Below are 13,290 nucleotides of genomic sequence, written 5' to 3' on the forward strand. Positions count from 1 at the left end.
GGTTTTTCCAAAGGCTTATCTGTTTTACATTTTCTACAGTATAAAAGAAGTTTACTTCTTCTTTTTTCATATCTTTACCCTTAGAAGGATTTTTACCGTCTCTTCTTTCCGTTTTCTTACACGAGAAACTATTCACTTGCTCGTGGCAATACACAAGCATTTAGCTAAAAAAAAGTTGCACAAAGCATTAAGCAAATTTAGTGTATAACAACAGATGATGTGAGTCGTTCGAGACCGAAAAGAAGAATAAACCGAAACAATAACCAAAGAAAACCAATACGACATCCGCATACAAGATTAACTTGTTGTTGGAAATCCAACGGATCTATGGGATTAATCGATTTTCGGTAATTATCCTCGGGTCTCTGCTAGTTGTAAGTTGTAACTTGTAATAATAATAGGGGAAATAAAACTGTAGTGCTGTTAGTTATCTTTGCAAAAGCCATTTTTGCAACAAGAGTCTTCATAGTCGATCCAGGCCGTCCGTTATCGTCAGATCGGACGGTCAGGAGCATCTCTAATAGTCTTCTTACTTCTTCTTCTTCTTCTTCTTCCAAACCAAACCTCAAACCTCGGCTTCTCCTCCTTCAAGCCATGGCGCAGCAGAGATCTCTCCTCGCCGCCGTCCTCCTCTTCCTCGTGGCGCTGACAGCCGCCGCGGCGGAAGGGGACGCGCCGTTCGTGGTGGCGCACAAGAGGGTCGCGTTGTCTCGCCCGGTCCCCGGCGTCGAGCGCCTCGCCGTCACCCTCGACCTCTACAACCAGGGTTCCGCGTGAGTGCCCCCGATCCGCGTCGTCCTCAACCAGATCTCGCTTCTCATCTCACGGATTCCATGCTATGCTCCTTCCGTGGTCTGCTTACTTAGTCGTGAATTTAGTGATCTGCTTTTTTTTTCGAAAAGGATTTAGTGATCTGCTGTATACTGTTATTTGCTTCTCGGGTCGTATTAGCATCTCTTTCTCGATCCGGAACTACAGATCGGAAATTTGGGGAACGATCCAGCTTGCATGCCCTGTTCGTGTACTAGTAGAGTCCTAGGCCTGACCACCATGTGCCATGTTAGATGAATCCCCATGTCCTGCTGAATTACTCCCTCCGTCCCATATTAAGTGACTTTCTATTACATGTATCTAGACGCTTTTTAGACATAGATACATTCATATTTGAACAAATTTGAGTCACTTAATATGAGACGGAGGGAGTATATCTGAAGCCAAGGCTGGAACTCGACTCTCACTGGATAATTCAGCTGCCTATAGTAGACTCTTGTATGATGTCTTTTCAAGGCCTTGTATGACGATGTTCACGGTCTCCCTCTCGGTGTTAACAGCTATTTCAAGTCTGTGATCATCTCCCTTGTTTCCTGTCGCCATAGCTTGCTGACCAGCCTTGGTATCTTAAACTCATGAATGCATCAACTTATTGTATGAAATAAATCTTCTGTCTTTAACATATGTATCGCCTTCACTTGTTAGATGACTCTGAAGCCTAAATTCTGTTCAAATTTTTTTGACTGAAAACTGTAGGAAACAATAGTGTTCAAATTTGTATGGGCGATTCATGATCAAGTACTAGTAACTTACATTTACACCTCAGTTCGTCTTTTCATGTTTTAGAAAATAAAAGAGTGCCAGCACTGATTTTATTGTAAATTCTAATTTTCCAGGACTGCCTACGATGTTAGCCTGAACGATGACTCGTGGCCACAGGAAGCATTTGAGCTTGTCTCTGGAAGCACGTCGAAGATAGTGGAAAAGCTTGACCCGTGAGTACACTTCCTAGTCCATTGTCCTGCCATCGCCATGCCAGTATTTTTCCCTTGTCAATGTTCTTTTTTTTTTCTTTTGCTTCCAGTGGTTCTACCGCATCCCACAGCTTTGTCTTGGAGACCAAAGTGCAGGGCAGGTTCCAGGGTTCTCCCGCAGTTATCAAGTACCGTGTTCCCACAAAGGCTGCACTTCAGGTTTGTTTTTGTTTTACATGGTTCGTCCATTTTATAGCATTGGTGCATTTGGTGATTGCTTTCTGTTTTAGTGGCATGTCCAGATACTTAGTGTGCTACAACAGTTATCAATTTGTATTTTGATTGTAAATGCTAAAACATGTTGGCGGAATCCCTTGTACCTTACTGGTGATTGATAGTCAGCATCTTAAGAGCTTAACAGAGCTTTGGCTTAAGAACTCTAATGTGCTCTCATGGATCAGTAGTGAGCGACTGAATCCAATGAGCTTATAAGCCCTTCATATGCTAAACATGATTAGTGATCCCACATCATTATGTACTGCTATGTTATTTGGCAATGTTCTGTTCCCTGAGCTTAAGTATCTTATTTTCTTTTCTGAAGGAGGCCTATTCGACGCCCGTCCTTCCATTTGATATTCTCGCTGACAGGCCTCCACAGAAGAAGTTTGAATTGGTTAGTGATCATATCATTGCTCTCAGTTCACAACTAAAACCTTCTTATAAAACTAATATTCGAATGCTATGTCTTTGGTGCTGACACTTCACTTCTGGATCCACCTTTCTCCCTTGGACTTTTTCAGGCTAAGGTAATTGCACCATACTTTGTTCTTGGACCAACTTATCTATTACATTAAGTTGGAAACCAGAAGCATCTGTTTAGTACACCATCGACTAACAAATAATTCACTCATCTGCAGAGACTTGTTGGGAAATTTGGCCCGCTGGCCTCAGTGGTTTCTTTCGTTGGCGCGTTTATCTACCTAGTCGCGAGCCCATCAAAATCTGGTGCTGCAAAAGGGAGCAAGAAGAGACGCTGAAAATGGTCGTTAGGTCATCTTTTTGTAGTACTTGGTTTTAATCCCAATGCCCTCTTTAAAGAAAGATTTAGTTGTTTCCAATGTACTCTAATGGCTGAAGTAGCCAGGGTAGCTATTTATTTGTACTTGAGCATCTTGGATGGCCTGACAGAATTTAGACAGAAGAATAGATTTGATACAACCTAAGTCATCTGTGTTATTTATATATCTGAGAGATAGCCTGGAAATTTGCAGTATGCTGTATGTTGTCTTTTTACCATTGGATGCTAATATTTTAGATGGTGCTTATGTTTGGCCTGAAACTGCAAGAATCCATGCTACTATATAACATGCTAACTTCATCAGAGGATCTGGTGTTGGTACAGCTTAAACATATGAATGTTTATATCATGGAATATTTGAGTTGAACCAAACCCAGATGTGGATGAGTAATTCTTCCAGTGTGATCAATTGTCAATCTAGTCACTGTACAGCCGGCCCACAGCACAACAACATTTTTAGGCCTATCTCATCTGATGCGAGAGAAAGAAGAGAGAGGGGGGATGGAGTAGTCTATTAATGCTGCTGTCACATTATAAAAGCTGCTAGCTAGGCAGGGAGGCATGTCTAGGCCTCAAACTGAGCAACAAGACTTCTCCGGTTCTCCCCTCCCAAACAGCTCAGCTCAGCTCTTGCAACATACTAGCTGGTGCCACCATGGAAGGCTTCTTCTCAACCCACCATGAGCACCACCACTCCTACTATGAAGACCCTGAGCCTCTTACAACCCCACTAGGCTTCTCTGCCTCCTGCAGAAACCTTGAGACAGCAGCAGCAGCAGCCATGGCCTATGAGAGCAGCAGCAGCTCACCATTGGCATCAATGGTGTACTCACCACCATTGCTGCTGCTGCAGCAGCAGGGGAGCTTCCCTCCCTTTGATGAAGATGAAGCTCTTCTCGCTGCTGCTGTTGGTGGTGATGACAAGAGAAGGATGGTTTCCATTGAAAGAAGCGGCACTACTTCACTGGGCTCAGCTCAGGAAATGGTAGGCAAGCAGCTTCATATGGTATCCAGTTTTGCTATTCACTTGTCTATGTTTCTGCATGTTTTTCGAATTTATTTCAAGTGTTTTGGCTTCTTTGATTCCTCACATCTTTCATTTATGTATGTTGGAGATGGGATAAAATCTTTCCATGATGGGTTAAGTAAGCTTTCTATGCGCATTATCTGAAGGGGGGAAAAGAACTTTCAAATCTACCAAATCCTGAAAGTACAAACACATTTATGTACTAGGGACATTTTTCCCATGGAAGTATATGAATCCTTTCACAAGTGTCCATGTATGTTGGGCCCACCCATATATCCCGTTTGCTGATGCCCTGTTTGTAATCTATTGCATTTGTAGCAGCTAGCATCCTTATCTGGTCTCTCTGTGTGTGTTTTTACCGTTTAGGATGGAAGTAGGAAGCACCAGAGAAACAACAATGTGGCTAGTGTGAAGGAGAAAAGGCCAAGGGAACATGGTGGTGCTGATGTGGATGTCAAGGAGGCACCAGCTGGATACATCCATGTGAGGGCAAAGAGGGGCCAAGCCAGAGATAGCCACAGCCTTGCAGAGAGGGTATGTATGTGTGTTACTTTTGCCTAACCTGAATGTGGTTGATCATATATAGTTTCATCATGATGAGAAAGAAAGAATGGTAGCCTAAGATTACAAATCCTTTTTTTTTCTGAGTGATGTAGGTGAGAAGGGAGAAGATCAGTGAGAAGATGCTGTTGCTACAAAGCCTGGTTCCTGGCTGTGACAAGGTAACTAGAACTTTCAAAGGAGGTCTCGTCATCCATATGGAATCTTCTTGACTTTGGTTCATGAATTGTGTGCATGCATACATATATAGGTTACAGGAAAAGCCATGATGCTGGATGAGATTATCAGCTACGTGCAATCGTTGCAGAACCAAGTTGAGGTAAGAAACATATTGCATGAACGCCGAATTATATCTTGGTGTTTGCGGGTTAATTAATTTGTTCTTGTATACATATTGTTCTGTTTCAGTTCCTGTCGATGAAGCTTGCCAGTCTGAATCCAATGATGATGTATGAGTTTGGAGTGGACATTGGCATGTACCCAGATGCTCCACAGGTAAACAGACTTGATAATAATGATTCTGAAACAAGAGAGAATTAGTAGTACCGATAACATATGCATCGACCTGAAATAAGAGCAGTAATGTCTGAAGAATTCTTCCCTTTGCTAATTTAGTCATCTGCGGTAAGTAACAATGGTGTTTTATGTGGTTTTATTAGGTGATGGCCACTGGTGCAGTGCCAGTACTACTCCCACACACTTCACTTGTTGAAACCACAGGACTTGCAGCTCAGGTATAAAGATGGATCATCTGAATTGAATCTATTATTCTCTTTGGAAAGTGTGATGGATGAACATTATCATGTGTTGGAAAACAAGAACTCCTAACAATTCCTTTTTGCAGAATGGCAGCAGTGTGAGTGAGATGCAGCAATTGCAAGGGCTGCTGCAGCAGGAGGAGTTCAGCTGCTTCTTTGATCAGTAGGACAGGCAATCAGGCAGGAGGAGAAACTAGATAGCTTAGATAGCCCTCATTTTGCAAGTAACTAAGCTCAGCCTCCTGTCCTGCTTGCTGGGTAGCTATTAGAATGATTTAGCAGTTTGCTGTCCTCTGCAAATCACACACACTCTAGCAACTTGGATGCTTTTGAGAAAATCCTAAGTACTAAGGCAGCAGCACCGATGATCGATCGATATAAGATAAATAGTACTTGTAGCTAATTGGGAGCAAGAGTTCAGCAAGTGAAGTCAGATGACCAAGCAGCATAATTAGATTTGCTGAGCTGAGCTGAAACGCTTTGGACGAGATTCAGAAGGAGATCTGTGTCAAAGGATCTCTTGCTGGGCAAACCATTGGGTCCATAATTAGATTTCTTGCTGCAGGAAGAACAGTCAGCATCAAGCCCAGCAGCTTTGTTTGACCATCAGTATACTCCTCCTCCTTACCAAGGCGCCATCAATTCCTTTTTCTTGCAGTGCACGATGTAGCAAGACGGGGACATGTACTGTTGCCTTGCTTCAACAGCTCCTGGTCTGGTCTCTGGTCTCTGATCATCCTATGTTTATATGTGTTGCATGTGTAGATATGTGTGCGCAGAGTGTGTACTTCTTGATACAGCCTGATATTGATATGACTTGGCATCCTTTCTCTATCTATCTCTGCCTCTCTCTCTGTGTGCTTTGGTCCATTGAAAGCTTTCCCAGACCTATATGTGTGTGTGCACAGGGAAGTGGAATCTTTGTTGTGGTGCTGCTGCTGGCTCTGGGCTCTGGCTTGTTAAAAATCTATGCATGTTTGGTACTAGTCCTCAATGCTCACAAAAGCTGCTGGACTGGCCTGACCAGATGCTAGTCTAGATGCTTGGCACTTTTTTTGAGTCTTGACCAAGCTACACACAACATCATGGCACAGTCAGCAATGCATCTCTCATCTATGCTACCTGCTCTAGATACTTGGTACTGCAGTAAGTACTATGTTGTTGTCATGCGTTGCATTGCATTCAACCAAACCTTTTGGGGAGAACAAGAAACCTAACCATAGCTCATAGGAGTTGGGAATTCAATGACTCCTTAATTCTTCTTTCAGCCAGGTTAAGAGTAGATACCAGCAACAACAACAATAATATGCTAAAAATACAAGATGCACAACATGTAGACAACAGCCCCCTTTTATCACTCATTATTATTCCGGAACACGATATGAAAACAGGATGGGATTTACAATGTCGTCTTCTAAATGTCATGAAGGAACAACAATGACCAAGAGATATTCCATCGTTTGACAAATTGTAAAGATACACTGATTTCTTTCTTGTCCATGCACAAAATTTACATAGAGATCAACCCTACACCGTATAGTAGTTTGTCAGCTTCAGCTACGAATTGATGCGTTCGGCACTGTAGGAAGTCCCAGCTCGTCCTCCTGCACCAACAATCAAAGCAAGCAGCAAATTATTCTACCGGTTGGCAAAAGCAGCAAATTTGTTTCCAAACTCAGTATCAAATCAATATATAACACATGTTTGGCATGAAAAGAGTTTACATGTTCCCCCCTTCTATGTGGGATTTTTTTTTTGCGAGGATTCTATGTGGGATTCTTGGTTTACTATTAAGATCGAGCTAGAATATGCTCAGTTGTTCACTGAGCCATTGGTTTCGTTCCTGGGATAGCAGCATCACAATCAAAGTGCACAAAAGTTAGGAGCATTCTCGCAATCAAAATACCTGCTGCCGGTTTGGTGGAACTGCTGCATGACCACTTGGTGCAGCAGGTAAGTTAAGCTCGGAATCTAGATCGGTCTCCTTGTCTGGTTGAAGGTAAGATGGGACTGAACTTGATTCAAAGTCCATGTCAGCTTCCAAAGCATCAAGCTCTGCAATTTTCAACATAATAAAATGAGAACAGCAAACTGAGAACTGTCTTGTCTGTAAATCAAAATATGCAAACCGCAAAACCTCTAAGAAACGTTTTGGAGAAAAATCCTGGACTAGGAATGAAATAAACTGGAGAGCTTGCTGGATCAGATTCAAATATAGATTTAAACTGAAGAGTGGCTCCCAAGAGAAAATAGTTCACTTGGTAACTTCAAGGCATGCAGCTTGTGATAACAAGTGGCATTTGAACTATCTAAGAATTTAACCAGCTATCAAATAAAAGTCATACCCCCCATAAGTTCTTCCTCGTCAATGTCATCTGGGACATTGTAGCTTCTGCCAAGAGTTTCTTGTATTTCATTACTCACATCCATAAGATCCATCATCTCGTCTTGCATGCTCTACAGATTCGAGAAGCGAGTTTAAATTCAGATGCCGAACAGGGAAAATAAGCAATCAAATGAGTATATACATACAATAAGCTGGAAATCTTGAAAACCAGAAGAATCTTAAGCAACAGGATGCTACGTACATCAATATCTTCAATCTTGACAGTTTTCATCATTCCTTTAAGCTCTTTATTGGCAGCCTTCATTGCAGTCATCTGTTAAATGAAAAACACTTTTAACATAAGTTTTGGAGCCGGAATCAGAATCTACCATGAACATGGGAGGAAACTGAGGCGACATACAGTCTGTTGAGCATCTTTAATTCCCTCTGAAGCAAAAGCAACTTGATCAAGATTATATGTTTGGTTGTACAGCATGTCACGTTGACCTTCATACCTGTAGGGAAAGCGTAAGGTGTATAAAGATTAGAACACCAGATTAATAGACAATTGCAACAAAACGAAGTAACAGAGAAGGCCACTAAGATCATAAAAATATAGTACTAAGGTTAAATGATACAAATGGTACAGGATATTCAGCTCCTTTAACTAATGCCTGAAACATAGAGGAACAAGCATTCCCCTTTTGTCCTGCCTACATCACCTTACATGGTAACAAGCTCACTACACCTCCAAATCAGTAAATCTTCGTGTCTATATTAAGTAACCTAAGCAGGTAACACCATTTGCCTCTTGAGGAAATTTTGATCCTATACAAAAATGGCCAACACTGAAGTAGGAAAAATCTGAGAGGGCATATGACAGCACACCAACCGGATTGAGGATTCAGGTATACCTTCACAAATAACCTCTTAAACGATGACTTGACAACATTGATGCTACCCATGAACATCCACAAGAGAGTAAGTAGGCCGGGTGTCTTTTAGTTGAAAAGCTTTGCACATTGTTGTTCCATGGTTAATGTAAAATTCTATTTCAGTTGTCCCTAAGCCAAAATAACAACGCAAACATGCAAAACTCTTGCCGTGCAACCTTATAAGAGAGCATGTTGCTGGCTCCCTTGACTAATTTCAGTGTTGTGTAGGAAATAGATGTTGATGCCTGAGTTGGAGAGTGATACAGAGAGGTGGTTAGTTTGATCCAAGGCTATTCAACAGAAGGTAAAATATCCTAAAATTGTTCCAGATGGCAATTTTAGGATATCTTTGAAGGTAATACTAATGCCTGTCATCTGAATAGAAATATCCTAAAACTGTTTGGAAGAGATCAGAAACACAATGGTATCAACAAATGAAATCAGGACAGTCATAGAGTGTATGCATCCAACAAAGTGGCATAACAAATCCCCATTATTTTCAGCAGCTAGTAGTACTAGAGTAATTTGCAAGACGGGTGAGATTCTTCAAAGCTAATTGCAAAGGAGAAGGTCTAGAGGCTAGCAGAGTAAAGAAGAAAGCTTACATCTTTCGCTGCTTGAGGACCCTCATGGCGCGCGCCTTGACGGCCTCCTGCGCGGGCCCGGGCCTGGTCTTCTTGATCTGGTCCTTGTAGCGTGCCAGCTCCGCGTCGAGCTTCTTGATCTTCTCGTCGACCGTGTCGCCCCTCTTGTATATCTGCAACCAAATCAATCAATCAGCCATGGGGGTTGAGCAGATGCCGAACCCTAGGATCGGAAGAGATGGGCGGGCGTACTCGATCGGTGGCGTCCTGGATGGACGGCGGCGGGTCCTGGTTCTTCTTGGCGCCGAAGATCTTCTTCATCTCCGACCAAGGATGGTCTTCTCCGACCAAAAAGCTGGTAGCTTTGCTTGGATTTGGAATCGATTTGGATCGATTGCAAGACGGAATTGAGGAATAATAATCGGGGTGCGGGGGATCAGGAGGATTCAGGGGCTCGTCTTTGTCTCTTGCGTAGAACGGGAAATTTCGTGGTTGTTGCTTTCTGTTAAGTTGCCCCCCCGTTCCGACTCGGCTTCTTTTTCTTTTTTTTCCTTCCCGTTCCTCACGCTGGTTGTCCTCCTACGGGCAGCGGCGGCGGAGCAGAGCCGGTGCAGCGGCGGCGGTGGAGCAGAGCCTCGCGGCCACACCTCTCCGACTAGCCAGCTGATGCTCTCTCCCAATCTCCCTCGCCGAATCCCTTCTCTTCTCCCTCTCTTCTTTCCTTTTGCAACTTGGGACGAGCTGTGCCACAGGATGTTACCCCGGTAACCATGCTGATCTCGTGAGGTAAACAGACACAGTTAACTTGGTAACTATGTGCAGTTAACCTGGTAAGTAGACACGGCTAACCTGATAAGTAGAAACAATTAAACTGGTAAAATGATCATTTAACCTGGTAACCATGTGTTGTTAACCTGGTAAGTATGCACGGTTAACCTGGTAAGTAGGAACAATTAACCTGGTAAAATGAGCATTTGACCTGATGACCATGCGTCGTTAACCTGGTAAGTAGACACAGTTAGCTTAGTAAGTAGGAATAATTAACCTGATAAAATGAGCATTTAATCTAATAACCATGCGTTGTTAATTAGGCACGGTTAACTTGGTAAGTAGGTAGTTAACCTAGTAAGTATGAACAATTAACCTTGTAAAATGAGCATTTAACCTGATAACCATTCGTTGTTAACTTGTTAAGTAGGCATGGTTAACCTGATAAAATGAAACAGCTTACCTGATAACCATGCGTACCGTGCGTTGTTAACCTTGTAAGTAGCCACGATTAACCTTGTAAGTAGAAACAATTAACCTCATAAATATGAACATTTACCCTAGTAAATAGAGACATTTAATTTGGTAAGCAGGCTCAGTTAAACCGACAAGTAGACATGAACAATCTAGTAAATAAACATGTATAAGTGAGTAAGTATTAGATAAAGTAGCAACATGTGATGATAAAACAAGGAAGAATGACTTTGTGACATATACGAGAATGGTGCTTTTCTAAGAGTATTGATGAATTTTATACATTTTAGATTGATCAAAATTTCATAAACTGCAAAAACAAAATGTCTAATTTAGAAGAAGAAAAAACCAAAAAAATGTAGGCCAAAGGCCAAGCCATTCACATTGCGGAGACTGGACTGGTCTAGTTTTGCTAGCAGAGAACAAATTATTTGCTGGGCCGTGGGCTCTACTGGGATGCGCACTATACTTTGGGCTTTGGCTGCGCGTGCGAGAGAACGAGCCAAAGAACAAATTATTTGCTGGGCCGTGCGCTCTACTGGGCTGCGCACTCTACTTTGGGCTTTGGCTGCGCGTGCGAGAGAACGAGCCTGCGAGCCAGGAGCCAGGAGCGAGAATGAGCAAGCGCGGGATCCTGGGCGCTGTACGGTAAGATCCGTGGGCACATGCGCTGGATAGCACTGTCCTTTTTTCTTTGAGTTTAAGAATTTGCAGTAGTGGTAAAACTTCACAAAGTTGTTTTGGGCGAGGTTTAAACAAATTCTGCCCATGTTTTTTTCTAATTGAAATGCATGTATCCCTTTCCTGTATTATTTGGTTCGTCTAAAAGATTGAGATCTTGTATTCTCATAAAAGTGTGGACGATTTTGCACCCATTGGTGCCACGCGGTTAACAATATTGTATGTGCAATCGACAGTTAGAAGGCCACCATCCTCCAACCTCTCGATGCATAAAAAGTGTGATCTTCTACGCTTTGCAAACTTCTATAGCATGGGCGTCCCGTCAATTCCCCTCACATGCACATTGACTGTCCATGGATCCATATGCCTTCCCCAACCCCAACGGACAACTCACAACCCCTCTCATGTCCCATGAAAAATGGGTCCACACACCTCCCATGACCCTAACGGTCAACTCCTCCATCACCCGAACGGCCACACACCTCTCGTAAGTGGCGGAAGCAGGGACCAGGCCGGCCCTGGCCCTAGCACACCCCCCCCCCCCTAAGAATTGGAATTTCTACTTAAGTACCTTGTAGCCTTTGCAATTTCATCATATAAGTTTCATATATTTTTACGTTACGCCCCCCTAATAAATCATCCCTTCTATTCCGACCATCCCTATTTTATTTTTCCTGCCTCTGCCCCTGCCTCTCGTCACCCCAACGGTCCCCTCCTCCCGTCACCCCAACGGTCCTCTCCTCCCCACCAAACGGTCCGCTCCTTGGTCTCCCTCCTGCTCCATAAAAGCAAGTCCGGGTCCCTTTCAGCTACTCACATCCTAGTTCATTCCATCCTAGTTCCAACACTCCCACCGAAAAAACGTGCAACTTACGATGGGCCGGCGCCGAAGAACCAGCCGTGCGCGTCGCGATGAGCCACGCCTTGAGGCAGCGGGTGCCCCGACCCCGCCGTCCTCACCTCCCCGCTCCCCGACCCAGCCCTCCTCGCCTCCTCGTGCCTCGGCCCATCAATCCCTCCCGACGTGCAATCTGGCCACGCCCCACGCCACCCCGCCCTCTACTGAATCCGTCGGCGATGACGAGCTAGTTGTGCCTCCCATGGAGCACGCCGACGAGGTGCAGGCGGACCAACAGCCTGGGGAGGAGATGTCGCCGGACCAGCAGGTCGACGACGTTGCGGAGGAGGAGGACGACGACTACCGGTACGCCTTGAACCAGTCTGTCATCACGGCAGCCGCCGAAGAACGTGCTCGGCTCACGACCATGGCCGCTCTGGATGCATCTGCCGCGGACTTCCGGGCGATGAAGATCTCCGAGCAGGCAGCGGCGGCGCACGAAGAGGCGGAACTCCAGCGCGCTTACGCGGAGTCAATGCTGACTCACACGTCTGCTGAGGAGGCACGAGCGGCGTACACGGCCGTCCAGTGGGAAGGCAAAGAAGATGCTGAATAGGACACACCTCAATAATCTGTCGTGTTCGTTTGTATCGATTTGTTTTTTATATTTTTAACTTGTGTTCCTCTTCTTCGGCAATCGTTCTGTTGTATCAGTTACTATTGTTGTTGTGAAATGAATATGATATTAAACTGTTACTAGGAAAATGATCCATATTACTATTGTGCTGGCCTAAGATCGGTGATTTTTAGAAGTTGCCTCGAGGCATACATGCATGCATTTGCCGCATGAGATAGGACCGACACTGTATTAACTTATTCATGATTACTTTAGGCCTGCCGATTATTTTCTGATCCTTGTTGCTACTACAAACTTAGTAAAACTTGAGAATGTCAACAACATTCTACTCACTCCGTCTCCAAATAAGTGACATGGATTTGGGTCACTTATTTTTCGGAACGGATGGAATACTGCATGTCTTGCAGATTTTGGAAAGCTGGCAGGGAGCACGTGACTTGCAAGTCGAAAAGTCGGTGGTTTAGTTATCAGATTTTGGGAATGTTAAATTAAGCTTGAATGAATGATGCCACGTGGGGAAGGTGTTGCCCTCTCTGGAAAAAAAAAAAGCACGTGACAGAATTCGCAGGGCCCCGAATGATGACCTCAAAATTAAAGTACGGATCAATCAATTCGGTGTCCTTATCCCACTTGATAATCTAAAAGCTACTCGCTCATTTTCTAATTTTATCTGATCAAGCAGCAGAACCAGCAATCAAAAACATAATCTCGTTCGGAAGAAGGACTAGTAACTCCGTAGATAAGCAAGCCAGGTCATCTGTGAGTGAGCCTGGACAGGACGACACGTGGCGGGCAGGGGTCACGAGGAGCAAGTCAATCAAACAGCCTCCTGCAGCTAGCAGCACTTGAAAGACAGAGACGTGGCCACCTTTTTCTTT

General features: G+C 44.0%; 3 protein-coding genes across 3 annotated transcripts; 2 read left to right on the forward strand and 1 right to left on the reverse strand.

Annotated features, from left to right (window-relative positions):
- The first annotated feature begins 546 nt into the window (after window positions 1-546).
- On the forward strand, window positions 547-3,059 carry LOC100840423 (translocon-associated protein subunit beta). Its single transcript, XM_003569098.4, has 6 exons — window positions 547-773; window positions 1,668-1,766; window positions 1,856-1,964; window positions 2,347-2,418; window positions 2,546-2,551; window positions 2,663-3,059. The coding sequence occupies exons 1-6, from the start codon at window positions 595-597 to the stop codon at window positions 2,780-2,782; spliced, it is 585 nt and encodes a 194-aa protein (XP_003569146.1). The 5' UTR covers window positions 547-594; the 3' UTR covers window positions 2,783-3,059.
- A 173-nt stretch (window positions 3,060-3,232) lies between these two features.
- Window positions 3,233-6,007, forward strand: LOC100831834 (transcription factor bHLH76). Its single transcript, XM_010233574.3, has 7 exons — window positions 3,233-3,808; window positions 4,217-4,384; window positions 4,507-4,572; window positions 4,662-4,730; window positions 4,820-4,906; window positions 5,071-5,145; window positions 5,256-6,007. The coding sequence occupies exons 1-7, from the start codon at window positions 3,479-3,481 to the stop codon at window positions 5,334-5,336; spliced, it is 876 nt and encodes a 291-aa protein (XP_010231876.1). The 5' UTR covers window positions 3,233-3,478; the 3' UTR covers window positions 5,337-6,007.
- Window positions 6,008-6,501: 494 nt separating this feature from the next.
- Window positions 6,502-9,746, reverse strand: LOC100841033 (vacuolar protein sorting-associated protein 60.2). Its single transcript, XM_003569100.4, has 7 exons — window positions 9,267-9,746; window positions 9,036-9,187; window positions 7,917-8,010; window positions 7,758-7,829; window positions 7,515-7,626; window positions 7,076-7,224; window positions 6,502-6,773 (listed from the first exon to the last, which is right to left on the reverse strand). The coding sequence occupies exons 1-7, from the start codon at window positions 9,333-9,335 to the stop codon at window positions 6,723-6,725; spliced, it is 699 nt and encodes a 232-aa protein (XP_003569148.1). The 5' UTR covers window positions 9,336-9,746; the 3' UTR covers window positions 6,502-6,722.
- Between the last annotated feature and the right edge of the window lie 3,544 nt (window positions 9,747-13,290).

The sequence above is a fragment of the Brachypodium distachyon genome, chromosome 2 (assembly GCF_000005505.3).
Source record: "Brachypodium distachyon strain Bd21 chromosome 2, Brachypodium_distachyon_v3.0, whole genome shotgun sequence".
Lineage (NCBI taxonomy): Eukaryota > Viridiplantae > Streptophyta > Magnoliopsida > Poales > Poaceae > Brachypodium > Brachypodium distachyon.

Coding starts and splice junctions, on each gene's coding strand:
- LOC100831834 (XM_010233574.3), top strand. CDS start 3,479: ATGGAAGGCTTCTTCTCAACCCACCATGAGCACCACCACTCCTACTAT. Junction 4,385..4,506: donor GCCACAGCCTTGCAGAGAGG/GTATGTATGTGT, acceptor TGAGTGATGTAG/GTGAGAAGGGAGAAGATCAG. Junction 5,146..5,255: donor CCACAGGACTTGCAGCTCAG/GTATAAAGATGG, acceptor TCCTTTTTGCAG/AATGGCAGCAGTGTGAGTGA.
- LOC100841033 (XM_003569100.4), bottom strand. CDS start 9,335: ATGAAGAAGATCTTCGGCGCCAAGAAGAACCAGGACCCGCCGCCGTCC. Junction 7,627..7,757: donor TCAAGATTGAAGATATTGAT/GTACGTAGCATC, acceptor TCGAATCTGTAG/AGCATGCAAGACGAGATGAT. Junction 7,225..7,514: donor CGAGGAAGAACTTATGGGGG/GTATGACTTTTA, acceptor TGAAAATTGCAG/AGCTTGATGCTTTGGAAGCT.
- LOC100840423 (XM_003569098.4), top strand. CDS start 595: ATGGCGCAGCAGAGATCTCTCCTCGCCGCCGTCCTCCTCTTCCTCGTG. Junction 774..1,667: donor CTCTACAACCAGGGTTCCGC/GTGAGTGCCCCC, acceptor CTAATTTTCCAG/GACTGCCTACGATGTTAGCC. Junction 1,767..1,855: donor ATAGTGGAAAAGCTTGACCC/GTGAGTACACTT, acceptor TTTTGCTTCCAG/TGGTTCTACCGCATCCCACA.